Raw genomic sequence first — 26,693 nt, 5'->3', positions numbered from 1 at the left:
CTGCCCAGTGAGTGAAGGAAATGGACCCAAAACTTTGATTGCACAAAATGGGAAGATTTTCGTGTGGGTTTCACTACTGGTGTGATTGCATTGGAAAGGCATGTCATTGCAAAAGCAAACATACAAAAGGCAAGACATTTATTAGCCTGGAACACCAACCAACCCTTCATTTTCAAGTCAAAACAGGCCAGTTTATCTTCATAACAGGGGATTTTTGTTTTGTTTTCTTTTGTTTGGTTGGTTGGGTTTTTTTTCCTCCAGGAAATACTTTCCTACACTTCAGCAGGACCATCAGCTCCAGGAAAATGTGGCTCTCCAGGTCCCCTCCCTCCTGCCCCGGGCAGGACCCGCTGCCACCCCCGGGCAGCGCCCGCCCAACTCCCTCCTTGGCCCTTTCAACCCAGACCTGCTCTTCCTCCCAGGATTTCCCCTCCTGGGATTTTTTTTCCTCTTTCTCATACAAGCAAAGTTCAAGCCATGCCATGCCAGGCACTCGGTCCCAGAGCCACCATGCCGGGGTGTGCAAACCCCCGGAGCTCTTTGCCAAGACAAGCCCTGCTCCCCGAAACCTTTGGTAACACAAAATGCCACAACACCAGGCGCAGCAGCAGAGACAGCTCCCACCCGTGCCTGGTCCCAGACCACAACCACAGCGGACCCTGAATCTCTTGCCCCAAAGAAGCAGCTGTGCTCCTCAGACAGGTTAAAACTTTTGTAGAGGGAAAGAAAAAAAATAATGAAAACCCACTAAACCACTGGGTTTATTCAGGGAAGTGCAAGGCTTGAGCAAATAAGCATGACCCTTGAGCCCTGCTGCCTTCTGGAGGACTGGGGATTTTTTTTTTTCTCCCCAAAGGAGACCGGGTCAAAAAAGTAACATCAAAATTCCCCTCACCCGCAGGATTTGGCCTGGTGCTCTGAAAGTGTCTGTTTTCCTTTATCTCCTTCCCCATCCTCACTCCCACTGCAGCCCAGGAAGGGGAAGGACCCATTCACACACGATAAATCCCACTGCAACTGGCCAAAGCACTGGGGAAGTTCAAGCTTGTGGCTTCCCTAATTAACAGTGTCCAGAGACACGCAGGAGGCACTGACCCTGCTCCAGCACCGTTGCAAGAACCAAAAAGAAGGATCCCAATTAACCTCTTGGTGCCCTTTCATTTGAAGTCAAGACTGAGTTTGTAAAGTGCCTGGGAGAGCTACGAGACTGGGGTTTCAGACTGGTTTGGTACTCCTGGTTATAAGAGGGGGGGATGAGACTTTGTCCCATCCTCCAGAGCCACCGAGGTGGGAGAGCAGGAGGCAGGGAGCCTGCAACCCTGGCTGAGGGTGGGAAGCACTTGGAAAAGAGCTGGAATAGCACACAAACTGTGTTGTTGGGGTGGTTTGTTTTGTTGTTTTGTTTTTCTGTTTTGTTTGTTTTTTTTTTTTTTTCCCCCTCTAATTGCTCTTGCTATTTTAACTGAGACAGACATTTCCTTGATGATTTTCAAGGTCTATAAATGTTTTATGTGCCCTTCCTCTACGCTCAGACAGCAACTTTTGCTGATACTCTGCATAAGAAAGACCCGGAGCAGAGCAGCTGGGTACTGCCAGGGTGCAAAGGGACCAGGACACTGGCCACAGGGAGAGGACCCAGCCCTGTACCCACATGGAAAGTCAACACACACCCCCCCCCCCCCCCCCCGTGTCCTCTCCTTGCCTTTATTCCTAGAAGGGGATCCCACCACCCGGCCTCCATGGATGAGGTCTTTCTGCTGCAGAAAGCTATATATAGTGCCTAAACCCTTTGGGGGCTTTGCTGCTCTCTGAGATATTTATAGCTGGAGGCAAACTCTGACTGCGCTCGCTGGGAGCAGCTGGAATTGCACCGGGAGAGGCAGGATCTGGCCCGTGACTGTAGCAAGGGAGTGGGTGCTGGGGTGAACATCCCACCTGGCAGCCAGGATCATCCCCAAAACCACCAGTCCCTGGCACTGCTGTGGGAGAGGAGGTGTTGGATCCTCACCTGCTGGGGGCCAGGGTTTTTTTGGGGAGAGATTTGGAGATTTCTGGCCAAATCTGGAGCAAAGAGGATGAGCCACAGAGCTGGGAACAGCCCAGCTGCTGGTCTGTGGCTACTATCTAAAAAAGCAGGTGCCCAACCCAACCCATTTCACCAAAAGCATTTCCCAGGGGATGCGAAATTCACCCCACGTGGCCCCTTGACTGCTCCGAGCATCTGAAGTGGAGCAGGAGGGAAGAAGTGGTCCCTTCTCCCAAAACCTCAGCATCCAGCCCTGCTCCTCTCACACAGAGGGCTGGGGGAGGGCTTGCAGAGCCTGATTGCTGGCAGCTTGTCCTCCTCACGTCCTGCCTTTAATACAGTCCATCAGGCAAAACACTCCGGCTAAAGGAAGGAAAATAAGGGAGGAGAAGGATGGGGAGGGGGCCGCGTGGCTGCCTGCAGGCAGCAGCCATTTCCTCAGCTGGGAGGTGCAAAAATCCTGCCAGCACAAGGCAAGAGGGGATGAGGGGCAGGTCGGGAGCGTGGGGGCTTTGCGCCCCAATCCTGCCCCACGGAAAGCAACTGCTTCCTTCCTGGTCCCAGCATCCCCGACATCGCTAGGAGCGTGAAGCTGTCCAGCATGGGTTCAGTAATGCTTTTCATCCAGGGGTTACAGCACCAGGATCCACAGCTCCAGGGGAACTAGCCCACCCGCAGAGGCATCCTTTGCTTGCACTGGAGCTGGTGAGAGTGAATGGGGAATTTGGAGCTGGGTCAGAAGGGAAAAAAAAACAAACAAACAAACAAACACACACATTTGGGTTCCTGGGACCCTCTCCCGTACCTCTGGGTGCTCTGCAGCCAGGATGGCCTCAGCCAAATCCTCACACCAGGCTGGTGTGACCAGCAGCCAAAAAGCTTCTTTGGAAAACAAAACAAAACAAAACAAAACAGAAGTAAACTCTTTTTACCAAATATTGTGTTGGAATCTATACCGAGGTTCCCATGGGGGTTGATCTTCCCCAGACCCTTTGCTGCTGCTTTTAACCCAGCACAAAACTTGGGTGCCCAAGGGTTGGATAGAAGCATCCCAAGGACACAGCCCCAGGCATTTTGAGCCAAAAAGTCACTGTTTAGACCCAAAAAACTCTCTCCTCTGGCAGGAGGGAGGCAGGACACAGAGCTATTGCTTTCTTCAGCCCCAGCCACTCCCCGCCTGCTGCCTCCCCTTTACAGCCAGTGTAATTCCAATTTCCTTGCAGGTCAGAGTGTGTTTGAAGCTGGATTGCTGCACGCAGAGCCCGGGGACAGGCTTTTTTTTTCCTCCTTCTCCACACATCAACCGAAAATACCCAAAGAACATGCCCCTCACAGACTATTTCTGGGTCTTGTTTGGGATGCTACAGGCACAAAGAGAGGTTGGTTGTCTGCAAAGTGAGCCCGAACTTCGGCACACAGCATCTTTTGCGCGCGCATCTCCAGCTGGGCGAGCGTGCGTGTAGAGGGGGCGGTTTGTGAGCGTCCAGGGGATCCGCAGGATTTCCACCCCTGCTGAGGGGGGTGTCTGGCTCTGAGGATACAGACACCCCCCCCCATGGCGCATCCTCCTTGTTTGACTCTTTGCAGACTTTTTTTTTACTGCAAGAGTAAGCAGGTGCAGCTGGGTTGAGCTCAGCCCAAGGCAAGGAGGCGCAGCTGCTCCAAACGCGGTGGGCGCTGCTGCGGGATGCCACGGGTGGAGAAACGTCCGTCGGGATGTGCACATCCCCGCCAGGGACAGCGCACCAGGGACCGGCCCGGGGGTACCAGGGAAGCCCTGCAAACCCAGCCATGCCCGTCCAATCCCCGCACCATGTTCAGTGGATTCCCTCTCCCTTCCTCTATGGCAGCAAGAGCCTTCCTTCCTCCTCCTCCAGCCTTTGGCAGGGTGGTTGAAGAGCTCTTGCCATGGAAAATAAAGGGATTCGGGATGCTCCACAGCCAGGACCTGCTGCCATCCAGGACCAGGAATCCTGGAGGGAGCAGACCTGCAGTGATTCCCCTGGCATGGAGAGGATCTACCTGCCTCCACACGAACATCCCTGGGGATTGCTCACGGTGAGGCCACCTGCGTAGAGACGTTTGAGGATGGCGGGACCCACGCTGCAAGGTCCTGTGCATGGCCTTAAACACCTCAGCCTGGAGATGGGACCGGCACCCGGAGATGGAGGAGCAGGCATTAATTAATCCCAGTTAAAGGCAAGCGGGCGAAGAGGAAAAACCAGCCCCAATTACAGCACTGAGGGATGTGGCTCATAACTGACACCCCAAAAATCCAGGGGGTCCTGCCCAGCAATGCAAGCCCCTGCAGCCCCAACACTGCAGGGGACACCCCAGGGCCACAGGGGCTACCCCGAGGAGCCAGGCCAGCTTGCTAACCCCCCCTACAGCCCTCTCCCACAGCCTAATTGCAGCCTGCCAGGCAGCTAACGAGCAAGTTGCACCCAAAACAATTATTTCCTGATAAACGGGGAGAAGCAGCTCCTTTCAGTGCCAGGATTAAACAAAACCAGCCGATTAGGGAGGCTGGGTGCTGGGTCCCAGGCAGCTCTGCTCACCTCAGCATCCCAAACGGGTGCAGCCCCGACTCCGCCGGCACTTGCGGGTCCCCCGGAGCCCGGTGGGACGACGATGCCCCCCGGCCACTGAGCCCAGCACAGGCCTATTTCATCCCAGCTCACTGCACTTGATGCCACAAGTCCCTGTTTGATGCCCAGGTCCTCATTTAATGCTCCGGTTTCCCCATCAGCAAATGTGTCATGCTCCCTAATTAACGCCAGGCTAATTAACCCCAGGATCCCACCCAGGTTTGCGATCATCCAACGGAGGTAATGGCAGCACCACACAGGACATGAGCCTTGCATGCTGGCAGGGCACTGACTTGCAACCACTGGTGGCTAATTAGGGCTTAATTAGCCCCTCTGCAGTGCCGTGGGGGCACAAGGAGTAGGTGCTCCCTGTCACACTGCCTGGGCTGGGGTGCACCGAGCTCGTCAGGCCTCAGGCAGAGGGGAGCACCCTGAAAAGCTGGTTTATTGTATTCTGCATTATTTGTCCCAGAGGAGGAGGCAAGAAGAGGGAGTGGTGACACCGGCCAAGAACCAAAGCACCCCAAAGTCACGGGGACGCGGCAGCCGTCTCGCCCAGCACCTCCAAAAAAGGGAACCTCGTACTCTGAGCAGCCTCCCGGGAGCGGGTTAAAGCATCATCGGAGCTGTATAAAATCATCCCGTTTCATCAACAAATACCTGGCAGCTCTGGGTTTTTCCACTGGGCTGGAGCCAGGGCTTCAGAGCAGTTTAAGTGCTGGTCCCTGCCTCCTCCCCACGCTCCCCTTAAGTGCCATCTCCGGTGACACTCAGCTCCAGCTCTTAAATACCCCTGTCCCAGTGGCAGGAGATTCCCACGACACCCTCACCTCGCATTGAGCAAATGCACTTGCAGCCCGTGCACGAGGGAGAAGGAAAATTAAAGGCTGGATGATGCTACTGGCCAAAAAGCCTCTAAAAGAGGGGAAAAGTGCATTATTCCAGCTTCCTCCAATTAATCTTTATAGGGTGCGATGGAGAGGTTTGCTGGCAGCATCTCGGGACACAGCAGACATCCCCAGGACAGGCAGCACCCGGAGAAGTTGTTAGGAGCCTGCTGGACCAAAATTTGCCTTAAATGAGCTGGAAATGGTGGACTGACACATAGTTTGGGGTAGTAAAGCTCTTTGCATACTCTGTGCCAGCACCACTTGCTGCCTCTGCAGGGAAAACTGCTCTGGGGTAGGAGAGAAACAGAGGGGCTTTCTGTTCCGTTATAGCTTTCCTTGCAAAAAATAAAAAATAAATAAGATTTTTTTTGTTTTTAAATGCCCACTTTTGAACAACACTCCTACTCTCTTTACCCAAAATGCAGCCCTCCAGTATATTTTTGACATTTGCTAACGTGAGCATCACTTATAAACCAAGCCAAATTCACGCTCAGGACTGCACACCCTTCTCAGCAGTTTAGCCCAACCAACGCGGCTCATGAAATAGCTTCAGTCCCCTCCTCCTCCTCCGGAAAACAGCATTTTTTGGCAAATAAACTGTTTTGCCAACAAGTTGTGCTCCGTGCTGCCTGAGAGATGATGCTTCTCCCTAGCTCCAGCCTCCTCTGCCCCCATTTGGGTCCCACGTCGGGGCTGCAGTGCTGGGGACATGTGCCTGGGCTCCCCCACATTGAGATCCTCCCCCATCCCTCCTTGCTAAAATAATCCTTTCTTTCCCGGCCAGTGGCGAAAGAGCAGGAGCCCTGAGGTTGCTGCTGTTATTTTTATCTTGAAATAAATAGTTTGAGCTGCAGCCAAGCTGCTCCGAGGGAAGGAGATGCTTTGCATCGTGGCCGCACAGATGTAAACACAAGCGGCCTCCGTCTTGGCAGGGGCACATCACGCAGCCAGGACGGAGCAAACATCCCGATCCAGACAGGAGAGAGCTGAAATCGCCTGTTCTGGGATGCTGGGGTGGAAAAGGGGGATGCAAGATTCAGGGAGAATCAGTCCTAGGGTGGGGACCGCAGCAGTATCCATTGCTGTTCACCCCGAAACCGATGCTGTCCCCTCCATTTGCTCAATGCATCTCATGCACCGCCACGGCTGGGTTAAATACTGGTTTAACCAGAATGAGAGTTAACTTTTTAAAGTCATTTTTAACAAAAAAACAGTTCTAAAAATGCTTTCACCTTCCCGACAGCAAAAAGGAGCAACTCTGTGCCACCCACACAACCTCAGGTTCAATCCCATTCCCTCCTGACCACAGCAAGACCCCAAAAAAACACGATTTGTGGGTGGGAAGATGCGGCAACCAGGCCAAATTTGGCAGCCCCAGGAGCTGCCCTCTGCCTGGATCCAGCCACATCCTTCCCCCCTGCCTCAACTTCCAGCAGCTCCCGTCCTGCCCCGCGGGGCTGGGCACAAAGAGGGGGCCCTTCGTCCCGTGCACTGCTCACGAAGGTCACCGAAATGCTCGGGAGCTTTGCACCAGAAACTCAGCGTAAATGTCAAATTAATTAACTGGGAAAGATGTATGCGTTGCCACAAAAAGCTCTCTGTTTCGCCCCGTCGCCCTTCCTCCCACCTCCGCTCTCCCCGGAGCCAGGCACTGGCTGAGGCTTGCGAAAGCTGCGGCCAGGGGAGGCAAAGGACCTCTGGACAGTCCCGATGGCAAATATTTCCACACACACCCCCCCCCATAAAGCACCTCATCAGGGGAACAGGGACAAGCACAAAGTGAGGATGGAAGCTGGGAAAACCTCTCCAGCAGCCTCTGCTCCTCTCTGCACACGCGCTGCAGCACCGTCTCTGGGGCCAGCAAGGGACGAGCATCTCTGCCCAGGCCAAGCTGACCCTGCTGGGGTGAAAAACAGGCACATCCCCCTTTCTGCCCTCGGGAGACTTGATGGCATCACCGGTTTTGCAGGATAAATCCTTCTCCAGCAACTCCCCGGGGTCCTGACCCAAAAGAGCCTCATGCAGGCGTTAACTGAAGCGGGGAGGATGCTGAGGACCAGAGCTCCAGTGAAGGTCCCTGCCCAGCCCACGTGCTGAAGAGGGTTTCTCCCCCCAGGATAACTGCTCCCCCACTCCTGAGCACCGAGGCTTGGTTTGCAGAGATGCCGAGTGCTGGGTTCATGCACTGAGGAGCAGAATAAAAGCAAAAAACACACCCAGAGCCATGCAGGGTGCAAGATCGGACCCAGCCCCCACCCCCACCCCCCTTCCTCCAAGCATGGGGAAAGCCCAGTGGGACGTGGGCACAGAATTAACCCCCTACCTATTTTAGTCTTTAAAGATTCAGGAAGGGAAAGGCTCCCGTCTCCAGGGCACAGCCCCAGTTTCGGTGCCTTTCTGGCCGGCCAGCCCGGCAGGTTTTGGTACCCGGCTCACGTCGGGCCGGGGCCGGGCCGGGCATTCCCCCGGCCCTGCTGCCGTCTCCAAGGGCTGCCGCGCGTCTCCCGGCTGCTCTCCTGACAGGAAAAGGAGCCTTAGGGACACTTGGGGACTTCACTCCCACTTCACCCATGCCACGCAGAAGCTGCCAGTAGCCAGAGGACCCTGCTCCCCTTGAGAAGCTCTGGGACCCTTTATTTGTCTATTTATTTTGCTCAGTTTCTCCGTGAACTTTCTTTACCACTTGCTCGTAAGAGGAAGGAGCTGGGTGCTGAGCACAGCTGGGATGTCCCTACAAACAGGGCTGGGTCAAAGCACCGCATTACCCCAGCTCACAGCAGGGAGCTCATATCCACCCCGCTGGGAGCCAGGCTGAGCCCTAGCAAGCTCGTTACATGCCACACAATTTCACGGCAGCCCTCAAAGCACCCACAAACCTCAGAGGGGAAAACCCTGCGGCCCCAATGCCAGGCTGGCCACTGGGGAGCTGCTGACCCCAGACCAGCAGCAAAAATCATGGAAACAAGGGTGTCCTGCAAACCCCCCAGCGCCGGTTGGTAACTGGTGGGACCCAGACCTGCAGGGGACGGGGCAGGGCAGATGCTCCACCCCAAACCTCTGCGGGGTTGTGGGGCATCTCTGGGTCCTGTGCTCCCCATCATCCCTCCGGATTGAGCCAAGGGTGGATTTTAAGGGAGTGCAAGGAGCAAGGGACGCTGTCCCACACGGACCCTCACGGGAGAGCCCCAGGGAAACCCACTCCAGGACTAAAGGATGACACCAGCCCCTGAGCCATCTCCAGCAAAGCTCCAGCGGGGACGGGGACACGAGCGGCTGGGACCTGCGGAAAGGTTACGACTAAATGATGCTCTCCCTAATCGAGGTGAGGAGCTGATCCCCAAGGTCACGGCTCAGCCAGCCAGCACGGGGGAAGGCAAAGCATCCTTCCCCAGCACGCGGAGGGACTCGGGGTGCCCAGCCCGGGGGTGGCACACAGGGCCAGCCGGCCGCACCCCCTCCTCCAGCACCTCGCCGCAGCCCAGCGCATGGGCCACCCTCGCTGATTAAAGCTCATCAACCAGCGCTTTGCCTGCGTCTAATTAACGTGAGCAGTGCTGCCTGGCGCTGCCCTCGCCTCTGCCCGCTCTGTCCCCAAACAGTCCACAGATGCCACTTGGCTGCCAGCAGCCCGGCTCTCCACCGAGGCCCCGCGCGGAGGAGGAGGAAGAGGAGGAGGAAGGAACTGCTCCCCCCCAGCCTGTGTGTGGTCTGCGAGGTGGGGAGCTGCCAGCTCTCTCGGCTGCACAGAAAACAGCCTGCTGGGATTCTCGCGTGTCTAATAAGGGATTGAGCTCAGCCTTGCCACAGACATGCAGGGGCTGCTCTCCCCTGAGCTGCCTGGATCTCCCAAACAGGTCCAAGCCTCGTTCTCTCTCAAAGTGGCCCACCGCCAGCTCCAAAGCGATAAGACAAGAGATGGGGTTCAGCAGGGACGGAGAGGGTGAGGTCATGAGCTTTACAGCCCTGGGGAATCCCAGCCAAAACCAAACCTGTGTGTCCATGATGTTGCTGGGAAAACCCACTGCCAGGATCGGGTCTCACCAGGAGAGGCAGCCCCTGTCCCACAGCGCTGCCACGGAGGCACACAAAGAGTTAAAGGGACTGATCCCAGCGGGACCGATCCCTGCTGCCCCAAACCCGAGGCCAAGAGGGATCACAGCCACCACGAGATCAAAGGGAAGCGCTGGGTCCCCGGAGACTCGTGCTGGTTCCCAAATGCTCCAGCAACACCACGACCCTGTGCTGAGCCCGGCAGCCCCGTCCCCCCACACTCCCCCAGGACACGCGGCGCTGGGCCCATCCCAGAAGCTCGTGGGCTTGGTGCCAATGGGAGCTGGAGTTATTTGTCTGGTTTCCACAGTACAAATATTAATTCTCCAGGTGCTGCGCCGGAGAAGGGCTGACCAGCAGGGACGGGGATCCGGCACAGGGTTTGCAGACAGCATCACCCAGGTGCCCGCACAACTGCACCAGGGGGGGACAGGGATCCCCAAATCCATCCCCTCCCCCCCCATCCTATTATCATGTTGGGAGGCATCAGGGCTGTGCCCAGTCACTGCTTCCCACTCCAGTGACCCCAGGGAGAAGCTGAGACTTCATCCAACAAGACTAAATGATTTTAAAGCTTCAGCAAAGAGAAGGAGGGGAGAGGAGAGGCCTCAGTCCCCTCCAGGTTGCCCCCTCATGGGGGAAAGCGGCCTCCTCCCTCCTCTGGGCTGCCTCCCCCAACCCCTGGGGTCCCCAGGAGCATCCCCCCACCCTGGCATTTAACAAACCCATAACCTTTCCTGCCTAATTATCCTCAGCAAATGCCAGCATCTGCTTGAGACATCATCCACTAACCAGCACCCAAAATTCCCCACACGGGGATGGGGAAAAGCTTATTTGCAGGGGGGCGAGCACCCACGCAGCTGAACCAACGCTCGCCACGGGTGCTAGAGACGCCGGCACGGCCGCACGCAGCTCTCACCGCCGAGGGCACCCAGCGATGGAGGGGAGGTACCGGCGGAGCTCGGGCTTCCCCAGATCAATAGCAAAGCGCAATATTCAGCTTAATAAACTGCCCTTTGATCCACCGCGCAAGCGGCCGCACGGCATCGCCAGGAGCCACAATATTTATCGCTGCTCGGACGAGTAAATCACACCTGATGGTCTTCTCAGCAGCCTCCTTGGAAACACCGAAGTTGCATCTGCCTCTTCAGGAGGGGAATAACCGCTGCCGGGAAAGCCGGGCGAACGCCCCGCACGCACCCACTGCCCCGCAGAAATAGAGGTGCCAGCCCGCGGCACCCACAAACCAGAACCCCAGGAGGATGGGGAATTTAGTTATTTAGTGCAGCAGGTCGCACGCTGGCGAGTGGCCAGGCCCTGAGACTTCTTCCCCTCTTAAGGAGAGGAGGAGGAGGCAGCCTTCATCTCCCATGCGCTCTCCTATTCCTCCCAGGCCGCGCTGGTCGCGTGGGAAAAGCATCTTCTGGCTGCAGGAAGGGTCCTTCCCGTAGAGCATCACCCAGCAGCCAGCACCCCACAAAGCTGCCCGGGTCCCCCAGGCGGGTGCTGGGAGGGCAGGGGGACTCCGACGGAGGGTTTCCGTGCCGGTGGTGGGAACACGCAGTTTTGGAAGTGCCCCAAGAAACCACAGACCCCTTTCCTCCTGCCGACATCGAAATCCTCTCCCGTGAGCAGGGCTGGGAAAACCTCCCGGGCAGAGCGGGGCAATGCCCGTGCAGGCGAGGGGCGAGCGGCAGGGCTTGCCTGCAGCCACCCCGACCGTCCCGGGAGGGGCTGGAGATGCCAGAGAAACTCCGGGGGGGCAGGCAAAGAGAAACCCCCCCCCAAGTTCCTTCTGCTGCTGAGAAGTAGGAGCGGGCAGGAGTGGGATTTTCCTCCCTCTTCCCCCTTGCAGGGTTATTTTCAAGGCGTGTTTCCCTACGACCTTCAAATGGCATCTGCCTGCATCCCCCCTCCCCACGCACACGGTGGGGCCCCGGTACCGTGCCTGCCCCCCACCCCTCGCCCTGCCCGCACCCCCGGGGTGAGCCCCTGCCCCAGCACTGCCCTGGGAGGGGGGGTGGGGTGGGGTGAGGAGGGGGATCACCGCTTCCTGCCTGCGCTGCCCGCTCGGGGTCTGCGGCTCTGGGGGGGCTGTGCAGGCAGGGAGGGGCCGGGCAGGGTGTGGGGGTTCGGAGCCCCTCGGGAGCTAGGTGCCCCCCCCCACCCCCTCAGCAGGGTGCGAGCCCCACAGCCCCCCCCGCCTAAGCCACCCATCAAGGTGCCGGCCCGACCCCACCCCAGCAGGGTGCCGGTCCCCACTACCCCCCCACGCAGGGTTCCGGCTCTGGGACCCCCCCCCACGCCGGCTGCGGGCCCCAGGGCAGGGAGTCGTGTGTGTGTGTGTCCCCCCCCACGCCAGGCGGCCGCTGCCACCCCCCCCTCCCCATCCCACCCTCCCTCCCCAGCCGGGTGCCGGTTCCCCGCCGCCCGGTGCCGGTTCACGCACGACCCCGATCCCCATCCCACTGTAGCCCACCACGAGCGCCCCCCCCCCCCCCCCCCCAATACCAGCACCCCCATCCTATCCCAGCGCGCCTCCCCGCCCCGCTCTCCCAGTCCCCGCTGCCCGCGGCCAGTCCACGCACGATCCCGGGGGGCGGGTGGGTCTGTGTGTGTGTGTCTGTGTCTGTGTGTGTGTGTCCCCCACCCCACGCAGTCACTCACCAGCGCGGCGCGGGCGCCCAGCACCACCAGCAGCAGCACCGCGAGGCTCCGCACCCCCCGGGGCGCCGGCGGCGGCACCTCCCCGGGCATCATCCTGCCGCAAGGACGGCTGGCGGCGGCGGCGGCGGCGGCGGCGGCGGCGGCTGCAGCGGCGGCGGGAGGCGGCGGCGGGGGCGGGGAAGGGCCTTTGTTGCCGCCGCCCGCGGGAGGCGGTGTGGGTGTGGGTGTGGGTGTGGGTGTGGGTGTGGGTGTGGGTGTGGGTGTGGGTGTGGGTGTGGGTGTGGGTGTGGGTGCGGGTGAGGGTGCGGGTGTGGGTGCGGGTGCGGGTGTGGGTGCGGGCCGCCGCCGCGCCGCCCATCCCCGCCGCGCCCCCCCCCCCAATTCCCCGCGCAGGAAGCGCCGGCCCCCCACGCAGCCCCCCCCCCCCCGATCCCTTGTCCCGGTGTCCCTCCCCCCGCCCGATCCCGGCCCCGCCGAGGTTCCCCCCCCACCCCGGGATGCGACCGCTCCGGCTCGACCCCACCGGCGGGGGCACCCCCCGGAGCCGGCGTGGGGGGAGCGGGATGGGGGGGGGGGGGGGGGGTGGTGGCAGATGCGGGTGGCCCTGGGGTAGACAAGGGGACCCAAGGGTAGGTGAGGGGGCCTGGGGCAGATGGGGGGGAGCCAAAGGTAGATGGGGGGTCCCGGGGCAGATGGAGGGTGTCTGGGGTGTATGAGGGGGACCCTGGGGTAGATTAGGGGACCCAAAGGTAGATGGGGGGACCCCGGGGTAGATGGGGGGACTCTGAGGTAGATACAGGGAGGGATGGAGGGCGGATTGGGGCGACCCAGGAGTAGATGAGGGGGACAGAAGTAAAGGATGGGATTGGGGCAAAGTGGAAGGGTGCTGGGGCAGACGGGGGGATCCAGGGGTACATGGGAGGGCCTGGGGGCAGATGTGGGGACCCAGGAGTAGATAGGGGAGGACTGGAGCAGGTGGCAGTGACCCTGGTGCAGACTGGGGGGGCCCTGGGACAGATGGGGGGACCCAAAGGTGGATGAGGTGGGGCTGAGGTAATGGGGGGGACTCAGGGGGATATGAGGGGGGGATCAGCAGGCCCAGGGGAAGATGGGGGGGTCGGGGGGCAGACAGTCACCTCTGGGTAGACAGGGGAGAGGAACCAGAGGCAGACGGGGACCCTGGGATCTGCTTCCAGGGTGGGACCCCCACCCTGCCCTGCTCCCTCAGTCACCCCTGGCTGGGTGCTGGGGCCAGGGCTGCCCCCAGGGGCACAGACCAGGAGGGGAAAATCCTTTGGGAAGAGCTGGGACTCGCTCCCAGCCCTGGGCCAATACTTCAAACAGCCCCACAGCACCGTGCCTCAGTTTCCCCTTTTTTTTTTAAAGAAAAAAAAAAGGGATAACAGTGGGATCAGAGGACAGGGCAGTCCCCTGTCATAACAGTGACTTCCATGTGGCTGTGAAGTAACCCTGGGTGACTTTGCTCCGAATTTGGGTGTTCAGTCACCCCAGTGGGCCCGGGAGGCAGTAGCTGTGGGTGAGCTGGGAACAGACGGGATGGGATATAAATGAGTCGTTTCTCGCACACGTGTAATTCCTCCTAATGGTTTTCGCACGCTTTCTGCGAAAAGCCTAAAAATACGCTCAGATTCTCATAAAAAAACCTCATCTGAATGAAAAATATAACCCAGGAGGGGGCCAATGGGGGAGCAGGGGGATTACCTGGGAGAAGGGGAATTGTCCTCCCAGTACTGCCTGGTTGGGAAGGGAAATCGGCCAAATCCAGCTAAAAATTGGGGTGTAGCCCCTAGACGGGGAGAGCTGGGCACATCCCCCAGCTGAGCATCCTCCCCATTCCCCATTTGATGGGAAACTCAGAGCAATCCTCCTCTTTGGGGGTGTGAAACATCACGGGGGGGCTCTGCCACGGGGTCCCCACCTAAGTCACTTCTCTCTGTTTTAATTGCACTATAATTAGCAGGATCTAAATTAATAATATTAAAAAAAAAAATATGTGCATTAATGTCATCAGTGAGAAGCTGGGAGGGTGGGAGGGGAGCAAAACCTGGGGAAAAGCTTCGGGTTGTACAGAAACACAGTGGGGCTGGGTCGGGGTCTGGGGGGGTGGATGTCCCTGGGGCAGGGGGGTGTCCCTGGGTCGGGAGGGGTCCCTGGAGCAAAGGGGGGTCCCTGGGGCAGGGGGGGCCTGGAGCGGAGGAGAAGTCCCTGGGGCGGAGGGTGTGGTCCTTGGTGCAGGGAGAGGGATGTCCCTGGGGCAGGGGGGGGTCCCTGGGGAGGGGGGTCGCTGGGAGAGGGGGGTGCCCGGAGCGTGGGGGGATATCCTTGGAGCGGGGGGGGGGGGGCCCTGGGGCAGTGGGGGATATCCCTGGGATGGGGTGAGTCCCTGGGGCAGGGAGAGGGGGAGTGGGAGGATGGGGGTCCCCGGGGCGGGGGGAGGGATGTCCCTGCGGCCGGGGGGGGGGGGGGGGGGGGGGGCGTGCCTGGGACACGGGGGAGCGGTCCCTGGGGCGGGGGGTTCCCTGGGGCGGGGGGGGGTCCCTGGGGCGGGGGGGGTCCCTGGGCCGGGGGGCCCGGCGCGGGGCAGCCGCTCCGCCGGGCCGGGGGCGCGTTGCTGGGGCTGCACCGCCCCGCCGCGGCCGCCGCCACCCCTGCAGCTCCGCCGCGCTGCCCCCCCGGGCCGAGCCGGGGGGGGGCAACGGCCCTGCAGGTCCCCGCCGAGGGGTTGTCGCCCCGGAGGTGGCCCCTGACGCCTGGCGGGGTGAGAGGGGGGCCTGTACGCGAGAGTTGGGGACCCACGGGAGGGGCCGTGGCGGGGCGGGCGCTGCCGCTGGGTCCTTTTCTCCCCCCGTGGAAGCGGGAGATCTTGTTCCATCGGGTCAAGGTGGGTGTGATGGATCCCGGAGGATGTGATGGGATCTGGGTGTCATGATGGACCCTGGCTGATGGGATGGATCCCAGCTGGTGGATCCCGGTTGATGGGGTGGATCCCAGCTGATGGATCCCGGCTGATAAGATGGATCCCAGCTGGTGGATCCCAGCTGATATGATGGATCCCAGCTGATGGGATGGATCCCAGCTGACGGATCCCAGCTAATGGGATGGATCCCAGCTGGTGGATCCCAGCTGATGGGATGGATCCCAGCTGATGATGGATCCCAGCTGATGGGATGGATCCCAGCTGACGGATCCCAGCTGATATGATGGATCCCAGCTGATGGGATGGATCCCAGCTGGTGGATCCCAGCTGATATGATGGATCCCAGCTGATGGATCCCAGCTGATGGGATGGATCCCTTCACATCCCTCCTCCAGCAGCCACGCTCAGCAGAAACCAAAGCCGGGCCTTGAAGGAGCAACCCGGCCACGTCCTTCCCGCTGCGCCCCCTCCCTCAGCCCGGCAGGGTCAACTCCGCTGCCCGTGGAGGCTGGCTTCAAACCCAGGGCAGAAAAGGTGTGAGAAAGCCCAAATCAACTCTCCACTAAATGTAACAAAGGGTGTGAAAACAGATTAAACCCACCGCTGGGTCACAGGGGTATTGTTTTTTGTTGAGGGGTGAGAAGGAAGTGTCAGCGTGGGCAGGATCAGTAATTTGACACTCCAAAATGAAATGCTTTCAGGCCCTGAGCCAAAAAACTGATTTCCTGTAAAATGAGAAGTTTCTTCCCTTCCATCGTCACCCTATTTGCACAAGTGCTCAAACTTATGGGTATTTCCCGAATCATTGATGATAGCCTTCAGAAAAGGATCTTTAAAACCAGCAGCCACCAAACTGCACCGCAGGGACGGGGAAGGTTCTGCACACCGGTAAATGCAGAAAAATTGGTGGTAAGAAAAGGCCCGTTTTCTCCTCGAGTAAGGATCGCACGTGGAGCGTTCAGTGGCACAGGGGATGAAACGCAGAGCTGAGGCTCCCCCGAGACAGGGAACTGGGAAGAAAAGGCCGTGGTCTGGGCAGCAGGCGATGAACTGGGGGCAGGGGTGGGACGTGATGTGGGGGAGCAGGACGGTCCCAACAAGCGCCGGGCTGGGAGCCCAGAGGCACCTCTTGGGGAGGAGAGCTTGGGCCTGGGGAAAGGCTCCAGGGAAACACGAGCTTGGCTTTTCTTGCAATTCTCAATGAACCAGAAAACGCTGTGGCGCTCGGTATTACTGGGGCAGCCCCATCTCGGCTGCAGGGGGCAGCCCCCCCCACCCCCCCATTCCTCCCCCCCACCCCAAAAAACAAAGAGGAGGATGAGGAGCAGAGCAGCTTCTGCACAACCACCAGCTCTGCGGCCCACCAGCCCCAGCCCCCCAAGAGGGCAGGAGGGATGGGAAGAGGAAACCACGAGCAAAGACGAGGTACCAGGGGACGTTACTCCCTGCCTCGCTCTGCAAGAGCTGCAGCGCTGAAAAGCACCAAGAGAGTCGGGGGGGTTGTTCCTCTGCAACTTCCTGCCAGAGGATGGAGGCTGGGGGGGGCCTCCAGTTTGTACAGGCTCTGAAGAGGTTTAGATGGGCTCAAATAGGTGTAAAAAGCCCAAATCCCCGACCCCAGGAGGAGGGTGGCACGTGTGGTCAGTCTGCTCCTTGTTTTCCATGTGGGCGCCGCTGCCCTTGCTGCTCTTAAATTAAAAAAGAGGTAAAAAGCTGATGGGGGTGGCATTCCACTGAAGGTGTCCAAAGCAAACACAAAGCCAGATTCCAAAGTTCTGTATTTTTCAAAATAAAGATCACACGTTGTTTAGAGACAATCTACACAAGAGTTACAAAAAATAGTCGCCCAGGCATAAGCATACACAGGTTTGTTAATTATACACATATGGTTACAAGTGTGCTTGCAAAAAAGTTCATTGGAAATATACACAAGGCTCTGTAAATGTACACCGTGTAGTGTTACAATTCTATATTCAAACAAGGAAAATTGACAGTATGTTACATTCACTTACAAGTAGACAAAATGCAAAATACAGTTCATCTTCTGTACAAAAAGGGAAGGTGATTCACACTTTACAAGGTGAAAAGGGACTCTGATTGTAAGGAAAACTAGGGGATTCTGTACTTTTGCACTTTTTGTTTCTTACTGTCACAAAATAAGCAAAACATTACTTTTTAAGATTCAAAAAAACACTATTTTGAACTGAATCATTTTTTTTTATAACATTTAGAAAGGATCGCTACTGTTCAACTAGGTGACAAATAAAACCAAGCATTTAGTTTTTTTTAAACATTAACTAGGCTGTATAAAGAGAACATTTCCTTCAAAAGAAAAAATTTACTTCTGGTTGAAATTACAATTTACAATATACAACACTATATGCTACGACCATAAAAGGTGTGAATATACACTGAAATGCACAGGTTTTGCTAATTCTTTTTTCTTACCAAAAAACGGGTTTATGTCGATTCAAACTTCTCCACATTTACATTACAGAGGTTTACAAATGTACAATTGTACAGTCAGAAGTATGTTCCACTACTAGGGTACATTATAGATACAGATCAGACATCAAAACAAGAAAATACTACAAATTTTTATATATGTAAAGTCTACACCAAGTATACACTATATATTTATAGAAGCAAGACCAAAGCCGAGTTGGATTTTTTTTTCCTCATGCTAAATAATCAAATTGTGTCTCTCAATGTTAACAGAATAAACTGAGTAGGCAGTAAACAAGTACACCCACCCCCCACCCCCTCGCTTTAAAAACTTTCTGGGTGCGTACGTTTTCTTCCCAAAAACGACAGCTATGCTACCTCCTTTAGCATGTTATACTAAAATTAAAATAAAAAAAGAAGCACTTAAAAAGTTTCAAAAACTTAATCCTTTTTTTAAACTGAAGCTTTAGCAAGTTGAATTTGTTTTTATATTTATAAACAACGTTAAATGCGTCGTTTGTGCCATTTAACTAAAATTCAAACTTCTTGCTGACTTTTGACTAAAAGGAGAAAAAACAGGTATTTGCAAAAAAGTTGCCTGCAAGGCAGATGAATTAAAAACATTTTGTTTTGTTTGTTTTCTTCAAACCAACCACCCTGAAAGTTTCCACATTTGGAATATAGATACAACAGTGAACAAAAATGTGGCCTTCCATGTACATTTGATACCTATGTACAAGTATTCTATACACCAGTAAAACAGCAGGGCAATTAGTTAATTAAAAAAAATAATTAGTACATGTTATGCATAATAAAATTAAAGAAATTTACAAAGGCTTTTCTTTTTTCTTTTTCTTTTTTTTTTTTAGCAGTTTAGCAACCATAAAACATTTTCTAACTGTATATTGGAATATTGTCGGTTGCTGGTTGTGGATGCCGGATGGCCAGTGAGCTCCGTCCCCGTCTGCTACCTCAGATGATACCGTTCGGTGGCCCACAGATGGGCCCGAGGTCCACCCCGTTCTTCATGTAGTATTTCTCCAGCTTGGCCAAAATGTGTTTGCCATAGGTGTATTTACGCAGGGTAGCAATATGAGGCCGGATCTAGGAGACAAAAGAAGAGTGAGTGAAGCTCAGGAACCCAAATTAGGGCCATTTCAATCCTGAGCGAGTGCCAGGTACTTCAGGGTGAGTGTGCCGGCCACCAGCAGAACACCAGAAGACCACAAAAATGCTGGAAATGTTAAAGTGCCTTTACTGTAATCACATCAATTACTGTGAATCAAGATAAAGTTCCGTAACTCACTGATGTTATTTTTAGGAGGAGCTTCTGGTCAAGCAGGTGGCATCATCTTGAGCCACATTACTGAGATCCAGTTGGATCTGAGCATGTGGGTGGAGGCGACTTTGTCCCAAGAGAGGAGGCAGGATAGACACAACCCCTGGGTGCTTGAGCGTCCCAAGGGTGCCCCGACACTCTGCCCCACACCCACTAAGGCAGAAAAGGCAGCAGAAGGGTCTAGTGGAGCTGAGCAGCTTTTGCTGGACACCAGCAGGGTCTTCTGCCTCCTTCCAGGCTACACGCTGAACTTCCAAACTGCTAAAAGCCTGAAAGAGTTGCTGGTATGAATTTCAGCAGTGTATCTATCTGAAAGAGCTATTGGGAGAGGCGAGCAGCATTCCTGGGCTGAACAGCAGTTTAATTTCTGAACCTGACAATCAAAATATTTATTTAAGCGCAGAAGAGGTCTGTGGAAGCAAACTTCACCCGCTCACACTACTTCAGAGTAAAAGTCACTGTCAACACCACTGTAACTACTGCGGCCAGAGTAAAACCACTCTTCCTGCCCAAGCACCCAAGCACGGGAAGCTGTTTTCCTTGTAGTAACGTCACTACGCTGCTAAAGTTCTCCTGGAGAGTTTCAGAGGAAGAAGACGTAAGAGCAATTCATTTCCAGTACTAGACGAGCAGTACCCCACACCACCAGCACGTTCCTTCTGTAACGCCATTACAATGGACTTCTCACTCTGCAAGTGGAAGCTGCAGGCAGGATGAGAGAACAGGGCAGCCCCTGCTCCTGCCCTGCCCCTCCAGTGGCCACATCACCGCCACTTGCCTGAGCCAGGCCTGACCATAAAACTCCCATGGGAGATCCATCCAAACGCATCCTATTTCGTCAGCTCAGCCTCGAGCTGTTTAAATTCCTATTTCACTGCAAGGACGTGTCTTGTAACAATCATAGACTGATGCCTTGCTCCCCCCCCGTCCCATCTACAGGAAGGTCTGGCTGCTGCTCTGACGTTAGGGAGAGGTAAAGCTGCCCCGCTCCAACAGCTCGCTCTCTGTTAGTCTTCATTTCTAAGACTTTTTACCTTTTTTTTTTTTTTTTTTAAATAAAAGTGCTGTCTTTAACAATAACACAAACTGCTTGTTTGCACTAATAGCAATTTTCCCAATCCAAAAGCAACAGCTGATACACTCAATTTTCCCATGCTTTCATTCAGCTTGATAACGTAGCTGAAATCTTCACATCCAGTCAGTCCTATTTAGCTGTCAGCCCAGTTCTATTTTTGACAACCACACTGATAACCTAATTAGCATTTCATTCAAAAGAACATGTCAGTAAAAGATTTTTTTTTTTTTTAAATATATATATCTATATATAGATTAGCAAAGTTACAGATCATTCTGCTACAGTTACACTGTGGTATATCCCTTGTCATACCCTTTTATTTAATTATTTTCATAATTTCTTTTGGTCCAATACAGATTTTGACTTAAAATAACTACTCTGAACAATTCCTAAACCTAAAAATTAACCTCCCTGTAGATTGTTTCAGCTGCATGTATGTTGTTTATGTACCAACCAACTGCCGTAAGTAGGTAAAAATCAGCTCCCTTACACAGATAATACCCACTCTTTTTTACAGAAAAATCACTCTGCTTATTTTAGTCAAGGATTCTTAAAAACACTTGATTTCACTGAGATTTGAATACCTGACACTCTTCACAGTTCCTCTTAAAAATAAATAAATATGGGGTTTCCCAAGCCAGTGTTAGCCAGTAATTTACTTCTAATACGTCTAGCTGTAGCTGGTATTTTTCACAAAGTAACAGACCCTACAACATGTGACTGAAGAAAATAATCCCAGTTCCACCAGACATTCAAAAGCGGGCCTTTTTCCATTCATTACAATTTTAAAGACCCACAAATATAACCTTTAAAAACAGGAAAATGAAGACATCACCTGATCTTGAGAGCTTCCTGCCCTTGGGGCAGCAGGCACGTAGCCTTGGGAGGTAGGGCTGGAAGCAATGCACATTTAATTCCCAAATTACTTCATTTTTGACAAATATTAAGTCCTGAAACTGTTGCGCATTCAAACACTGCAGCTGAATGCCAGAGCGTGAAAGTCTCTCATCAAAACCATATTCAAAAGTGAGAAGTGGAGAATGTGATTAATGGCTCCGGCTCAGACGCTACAGCAACGCGGCCCGTCAGCGCGGTGCCACCAGCCACCCCGACTGTCCTGATGCGGGCTGTGAAGGGGACACGAGGTGACCAGGCAGTGCTGGCAGCCCTCCGAAGCGCAGCCGGCAGGTCCAGGCTGGGGCTCCAGGTGCGGGGAGGTCTGGCTCGGCTCCACCGGGCGCACGGAACCGCTCTCACCAGCAAACGCCGTTCTCGGTGAGGGCAAGGGTGTCATCATCGCCAGCGGAGCCTCGCCAGGCACCGGCCCCAGGCTGCTGCTGCAGTAAGCCTTGCCGGTTTTTAGCAGCATTTGCTACGCCCCAAGTGCAGGACTAGGTTACTAGGTCAGAAGAGACTGCTAGAAGCAACCAGCTAGTTGAGTCCAATTGGCGCCTCGTTATTTCACATTTTCGTATTTCAGCTACTACCAAAACACGCAACTTTGAAACACGTCCATCGTTAGGAAATTCTAATAGCAAAAGCAATCCTCTCTGCCTTATTTTCTCTCCGCATCCAGTGTGGCGGCGGCCAGCCTTACATCCTTATCAATCGACGGCAGCTGCTTACCTTGTGCATGACAATCTTCCGCTGAGCTGGTTCTGCCACATCGATCATCTTCTGTACCACATAGTTGGCGTACTGATCTTTCATCATGGTGTATAAGGCACTGTGAGGGCCATCATTCATAGTGCACACCTCATCGATCAACATGGCACGCTCCGTACGGGAGGCATGAGTAACACATTTCTCCACCACGTTGCTGTAACAATAGAAGGAGGACAATCTGTGAGCACGCAACACCTCTGCTGGGCTTTTCATTCAACCCCAAGGAGGTCTCGTGCTTCTAGCAAGGGCAGACCATTTGGGAGAGATATGCGCTGGCACAGGAGTTCAGCAATGTGAAACAGAAGAGCAGTCCAAGGAACTTGGCATCCCAGTGGGAATTTGGGTAAAGGACCGGTTCAGGTTTTATTTCCCCCAAATTTGTGCAACTCTACAATGATGCCGTATTGGAGATCAGCGTCTGTTCTCATAGCATGTCCATTAGAGAAGCAGATGAGTTGCTCTTTGTTCGGTTTTCTCAGTACTGGAGCTCGACAGGAATGGAGGTCCAAGGTTAGAACAACAGAAATGATTATTCAGGAATGAAAGATCTTGGCAAAAGCAGAGAACTTCCAAAATTCCTGAATATATTAGATGACTCGTCTCTGCTCTCCAGAGAGCCAAGTTAAATAGGATACATGAAAGGGGATGGCGAGTTTTGCTAGTCTTATCTTCTGCATCCCTGACTGAATCATAAAAATCACCAAGCGGTTTGCCACATCTAGTGCTCAGCTCAGGGGACATCCTACACTAATTAATGCTCCATCTGGAAAGAAGTTTAGAAAAAAAGTGCAAGGCAAGTCAGGGGGGAAGAATCCGAAATAACAACATTAAGACCACGCTCTTCTAATTCTTGTTAATGTTACACTTCCCTTGTGTCCCTAAGTATTAAAGCACTGTTTCACCAATCAGAAAAAGGGGAGAATGTTGAGCCTTTGAGGAGCTCAGCTTTCACGTTCAAACGGCTAGAAACACACACAAAAGGAATTTAGGAATGTGGGAAGTATTACATTGTCTTGACATCCACTAAGGTACCTGGACTTTGCTTCTACCCATGCGTAGCTCTGTAGCATCTGGACTAACAACCGCAAACTGCTGCAGCTTCCCAAAGAGGATATCATTATGCATGTGTCTCACAAAGGACCGCAAGACTTAGCATATAAAAAGCCCAGATGCTTCTGTGAAAAGCGGGATGAAAAAGAATTGTTGCTACATTGATTTCCCAAATTCCCTTGTGGCTTGACACAGCATTCCAAGGGCAGTGAAATGCTCTTATGTCATGTTATTATCCAGGGCATAGTGACCACATAAAACCAAGCCAAACCAAGCCAAACCAAACCAACACACGTAAAAACTCTTGGTCAAGTTCAGGAACTTGTATTAGAGCTACTCTTCCATACCTTCAACCTCCTTCTTTACAAGTAAAACTTACCTTGCCAGTCACTCCTCCCTGTTTATATGCAGTTATAAATTGCATTCTGTTGTTAGTCAAAAAGTTATTTTCACCTCCTTTCACCTACCTACACCCCACCCCTAAACTCTTCTGCAACTCTAGCATGTGTCCATGCTCCCACAGGGCTTGGAGACTTTAGGGAATAAATTCATACCTAGCAAATTTATGTTGACTCAACACGAGCACGTTGCCTCTAATTTCTGCTACAATCTTGCTCTTATCCTCAGGCCGACCATGTTCTAGTACATGCTGGATAACATAGTTCCCATACTGATCCTGTTTGAGAGACAGAAGTGTGTGACAAAATGTGGACAGGAACCATTATTATCAAACTAGATCCCAAGGTGCATTAAGAATTAAAGACTTGAACTAAACACCAATTAAAATATCTACTGTAAAAATCATGTAAATACTTTCCACTTCTATAAAAACATGCATTCCACAGTTTTACCAGGAGCTAAAATGCTGCATCTTTGTACTAATTATAAAACTGAAAACAGTGTCCTCGAACATGAAATGTCAATACTCTGCTTATTTCAGGTTTCTCTGCCTTCTCCAGGTTCAAACATACCAAATCACACGTTCTGGAGGGCTGTGCCATGGTTGTAGCTACAGGAGGCCGTCCTTACATGTATATTCAGATCACAAAATGTATATTTTCCCAGTTCACAATACCAGTGGCATGATCCAGTGCCTCCCCTCCATGTCCAACCTCTTTGCACTTTTCATGTGTTAAATATATGAGCACATAGGACAGGGTTCATCTGCTGCTATATCCATTGTGCCCCAGTACCAGAATCCTAGTTAAACAAGTTCTCAGAAGGACTGCAAGGAAAAGCAGCCAGGAAGGGGGTGTGCATAAAACCAGCACATTTTAAGAACCTCGATTACCTGGATTTTTCTTTTCCCAGAAGTAATCATCTTGTTGCATCAACTCCCTTTAGATCTTACTTACACTGTAACCTGTGGAGTGAAGCACTAGGATACACACCCCACTTGCTGCTTAAGATCCTTTTCAAAAAGGAAAGTTACAACTTTGATACCTGCTGGATATTTGCACATAGCCAAAACAACTATCGGTGATGCATTTCTTGTCTGCCGTGTTCCTTCCCATTCCTCAGGAACAGAGTCCTTGTGTTCAGACAACCCCAGCAGCACTACAGCTGCAGTCCCACACATGCTGCCAGGAGCTCCCCTAATATATAAAGCAGTAAGTGAGAAACATTTCACAGCACCTGCATTCCTCCGTCCCACACTGACCTGAACGAGCTGCTCGGTGTGTTGGTGAAGTTCCTCCAAGATGGGAAGGGTCTGCTCAGGAAGACAGTGCTCAAGGATCCTCTGGATCACACGACAGCCATATGGATGTGTAGACAACGCAAAAACCTGCATTCAACAAAGACAGGCAAGCACAGGCAGCGACACATCTGTTAGTCTTTGTGAATCCTAGAAACCTTTCAGAATTAAACGAACACATGGTGGTTTTTCCTGGGCACGGTAGGTAATGCCAGCTTGCAGCACGGCAGCTTCAGAGAGCACAAATGGAAACTGGAAACATCTGCTCCCCACTGCCATGGGACTGAGCGATCACAGGCACATCACATCCCTACCTGTGCTTCAGCTTCCCTGTTCACAAAATGGGAAAAGAAGTGGAAAAGCCTCTTGATTAATAAAAAGAACACTGGGACAACCAAGCATTATCAAAAGCTGTGTTAAAACACTGTTTCAGAAGAATAAATCCAGGGTACTGTTTGCCAGCTGTGTAAGAAATGTATGAACCAGAAAAGTTAAAAATGCTCAGCAAAGGATTTTCCTCAACTATTTGGATACGTTTAAAAGCCTTAACTGCGCTTAGGAGAAGTGACAACAAAGAACCTTCTTTCTCATTTCTAATGGATTATCAAATCTGTTAGTAAGAACATGACACATTTTATTATTGCTGCACAGTTTCCTGTCTGAAGCACAAAGTCCTATTTGGTTGCTTAAAATTAACAAAAGCAGCAAATCCAAACACTGAAGTTAAATTGCCAGTATACAACTTATAACTACTGAGTAAACCGTGCAGGAAAACAGGACTCCAAGTGCAATTAGCTTCAGAAAAATAGTCTTGAGGTGCTGAGTTTAATCTTCCATAGGAAAGTTCAGATGGAACTGGGGCAGCTGGTCAAAGAAATGTCAGTGCCTTCAACCAAGTTCCCAGAGGTACTTCTGCCTTGCCTAACTCCCCAGTGGAAGGTTGAGAGCTAAACTCTAACCAGCAAATCTGCAAAGCAAGTTTCCAGCTAGAATCCTGCTTGTTTTGACACAGCCAAGCAAGTCCCCTCTTTCACGGCTGTTCCAGGAACAGCCAAACCAATAATGGCTGGCTCCTGCTGTAACAACCCCAGGCTATCCTCACATCCCTGTGGAAAACCCCTCAATACTTCAAAGTCCCCTCCAAAGCCAGTTCAGTTGAAGATGGAAACACCCAAACCAGCACTTCCATAATGGAAGACAAGCTGACTACAGGTAGAATAAAGCCAACTACATGAATAATATTCAGGACATCGATTAAGAAGAGGATAGCAAGAAAAAGCCTGTGAGAAGGAAGCACGAGTAACTGCCCTTTTCTAGATGAAATTCATGTTTTGCCCTGATCTGAAACCCTCGTGAAACAGCAGTCCTCTAAGCCATCCTCACAGGCAGGGATCATAACGAAAGTTTACTATACCCATCACAAAACTCTGCTCACCACCTTTACTACGAAGATGGATTAGTGAGAGACTTGTTTTTCCCTCCATCAGTCAAAAAATACTTGATGTTCCCAGAAAACAGATTTTTGCAAGGATGCTTTACTGTGATATACCTGCACAGAAATGGTAACAGAGACACGACCAAAGAGTTTCTAGGCTCCCTAACATTGCTGCATAACCCTTTCAACTGATGCCTGCCAAAAGTTAAAATTCAGAATAGTTGAACAAGTTACAGCCACTCTCACACTCTTCAAAGCAACATACAAGAATACGAAGAATGAGAGTCAGTATCTTGGTCGAGGACTTACCTGTCCCTTAAACGCATCAATGATAAACTGCAGGGACTGAGGCTGCACACACTCAATACACTTCTGCACCACATGATTACCGTTCTGGTCTTTCACACACTTCAGGACATGGCCATCCAACTCCCGTACCATCTCATTCTATTAGGAGGAGAGAAAGACAAACAGAAAGCACCACCAGGATTCATGGCTGATAAACGCAAAGTTTCCACTGCTAAACGTGGTCAAGTATGAAAGGTATGAAGGATGCACCAAAGTATTTCAAACTGGAGGTTTTCCAGTGGCCAAGTGCCGAGATGAAACTTGCTGTGCTACAGAAACCACCAGAAAAATACTACTACAAAATGAAGACGAAGCACTCCTTTCGTTAAACATGGGTGTCCTCTTGTAAGTTAAGTATCCAAATTTAAGACATTTTGCTGATCCACAACTTTACTGTGCATCCCCCATTTCCTCCTCTGCTCCCCTCAAAGAGAAATCTAAAACGCCCAAACTTCACAAACTTTTTGGCTATCAGCTTCAT

At 53.1% G+C, this 26,693-nt stretch overlaps 2 protein-coding genes and 1 non-coding gene across 10 annotated transcripts in view; all 3 read right to left on the bottom strand.

Moving 5' to 3' along the window:
- The window catches only part of SDC3 (syndecan 3), a 49,864-nt gene extending 37,362 nt beyond the window's left edge, over positions 1 to 12,502 (bottom strand). The window contains exon 1 of the mRNA XM_042793509.1: positions 12,222 to 12,502. Within this exon, the coding sequence (XP_042649443.1) occupies positions 12,222 to 12,314 (93 nt within the window). The 5' untranslated portion in view covers positions 12,315 to 12,502. The remainder of the gene's footprint in view (positions 1 to 12,221) is intronic.
- A 4,418-nt stretch (positions 12,503 to 16,920) lies between these two features.
- Positions 16,921 to 26,693, bottom strand: part of PUM1 (pumilio RNA binding family member 1) — a 77,636-nt gene continuing 67,863 nt past the window's right edge. For all 8 annotated transcript variants that reach the window (XM_042793501.1, XM_042793504.1, XM_042793505.1 and 5 more), the window contains exons 18-22: positions 26,174 to 26,311; positions 24,394 to 24,519; positions 23,288 to 23,409; positions 21,645 to 21,837; positions 16,921 to 18,708 (exon numbers count right to left, since the gene is read on the bottom strand). In XM_042793501.1, the coding sequence (XP_042649435.1) occupies positions 18,577 to 18,708; positions 21,645 to 21,837; positions 23,288 to 23,409; positions 24,394 to 24,519; positions 26,174 to 26,311 (711 nt within the window). In that variant the 3' untranslated portion in view covers positions 16,921 to 18,576. The remainder of the gene's footprint in view (positions 18,709 to 21,644; positions 21,838 to 23,287; positions 23,410 to 24,393; positions 24,520 to 26,173; positions 26,312 to 26,693) is intronic.
- Positions 21,237 to 21,322, bottom strand: LOC116960348. The gene has a single exon (XR_004406332.1). It is a non-coding gene; the product is annotated as a small nucleolar RNA SNORD103/SNORD85 (small nucleolar RNA).

This window comes from Tyto alba, unplaced genomic scaffold, assembly GCF_018691265.1.
Source record: "Tyto alba isolate M040663 unplaced genomic scaffold, T.alba_DEE_v4.0 Super-Scaffold_20, whole genome shotgun sequence".
NCBI classification, from domain to species: domain Eukaryota; kingdom Metazoa; phylum Chordata; class Aves; order Strigiformes; family Tytonidae; genus Tyto; species Tyto alba.
This window is presented reverse-complemented; position numbering and strand designations above follow the sequence as displayed.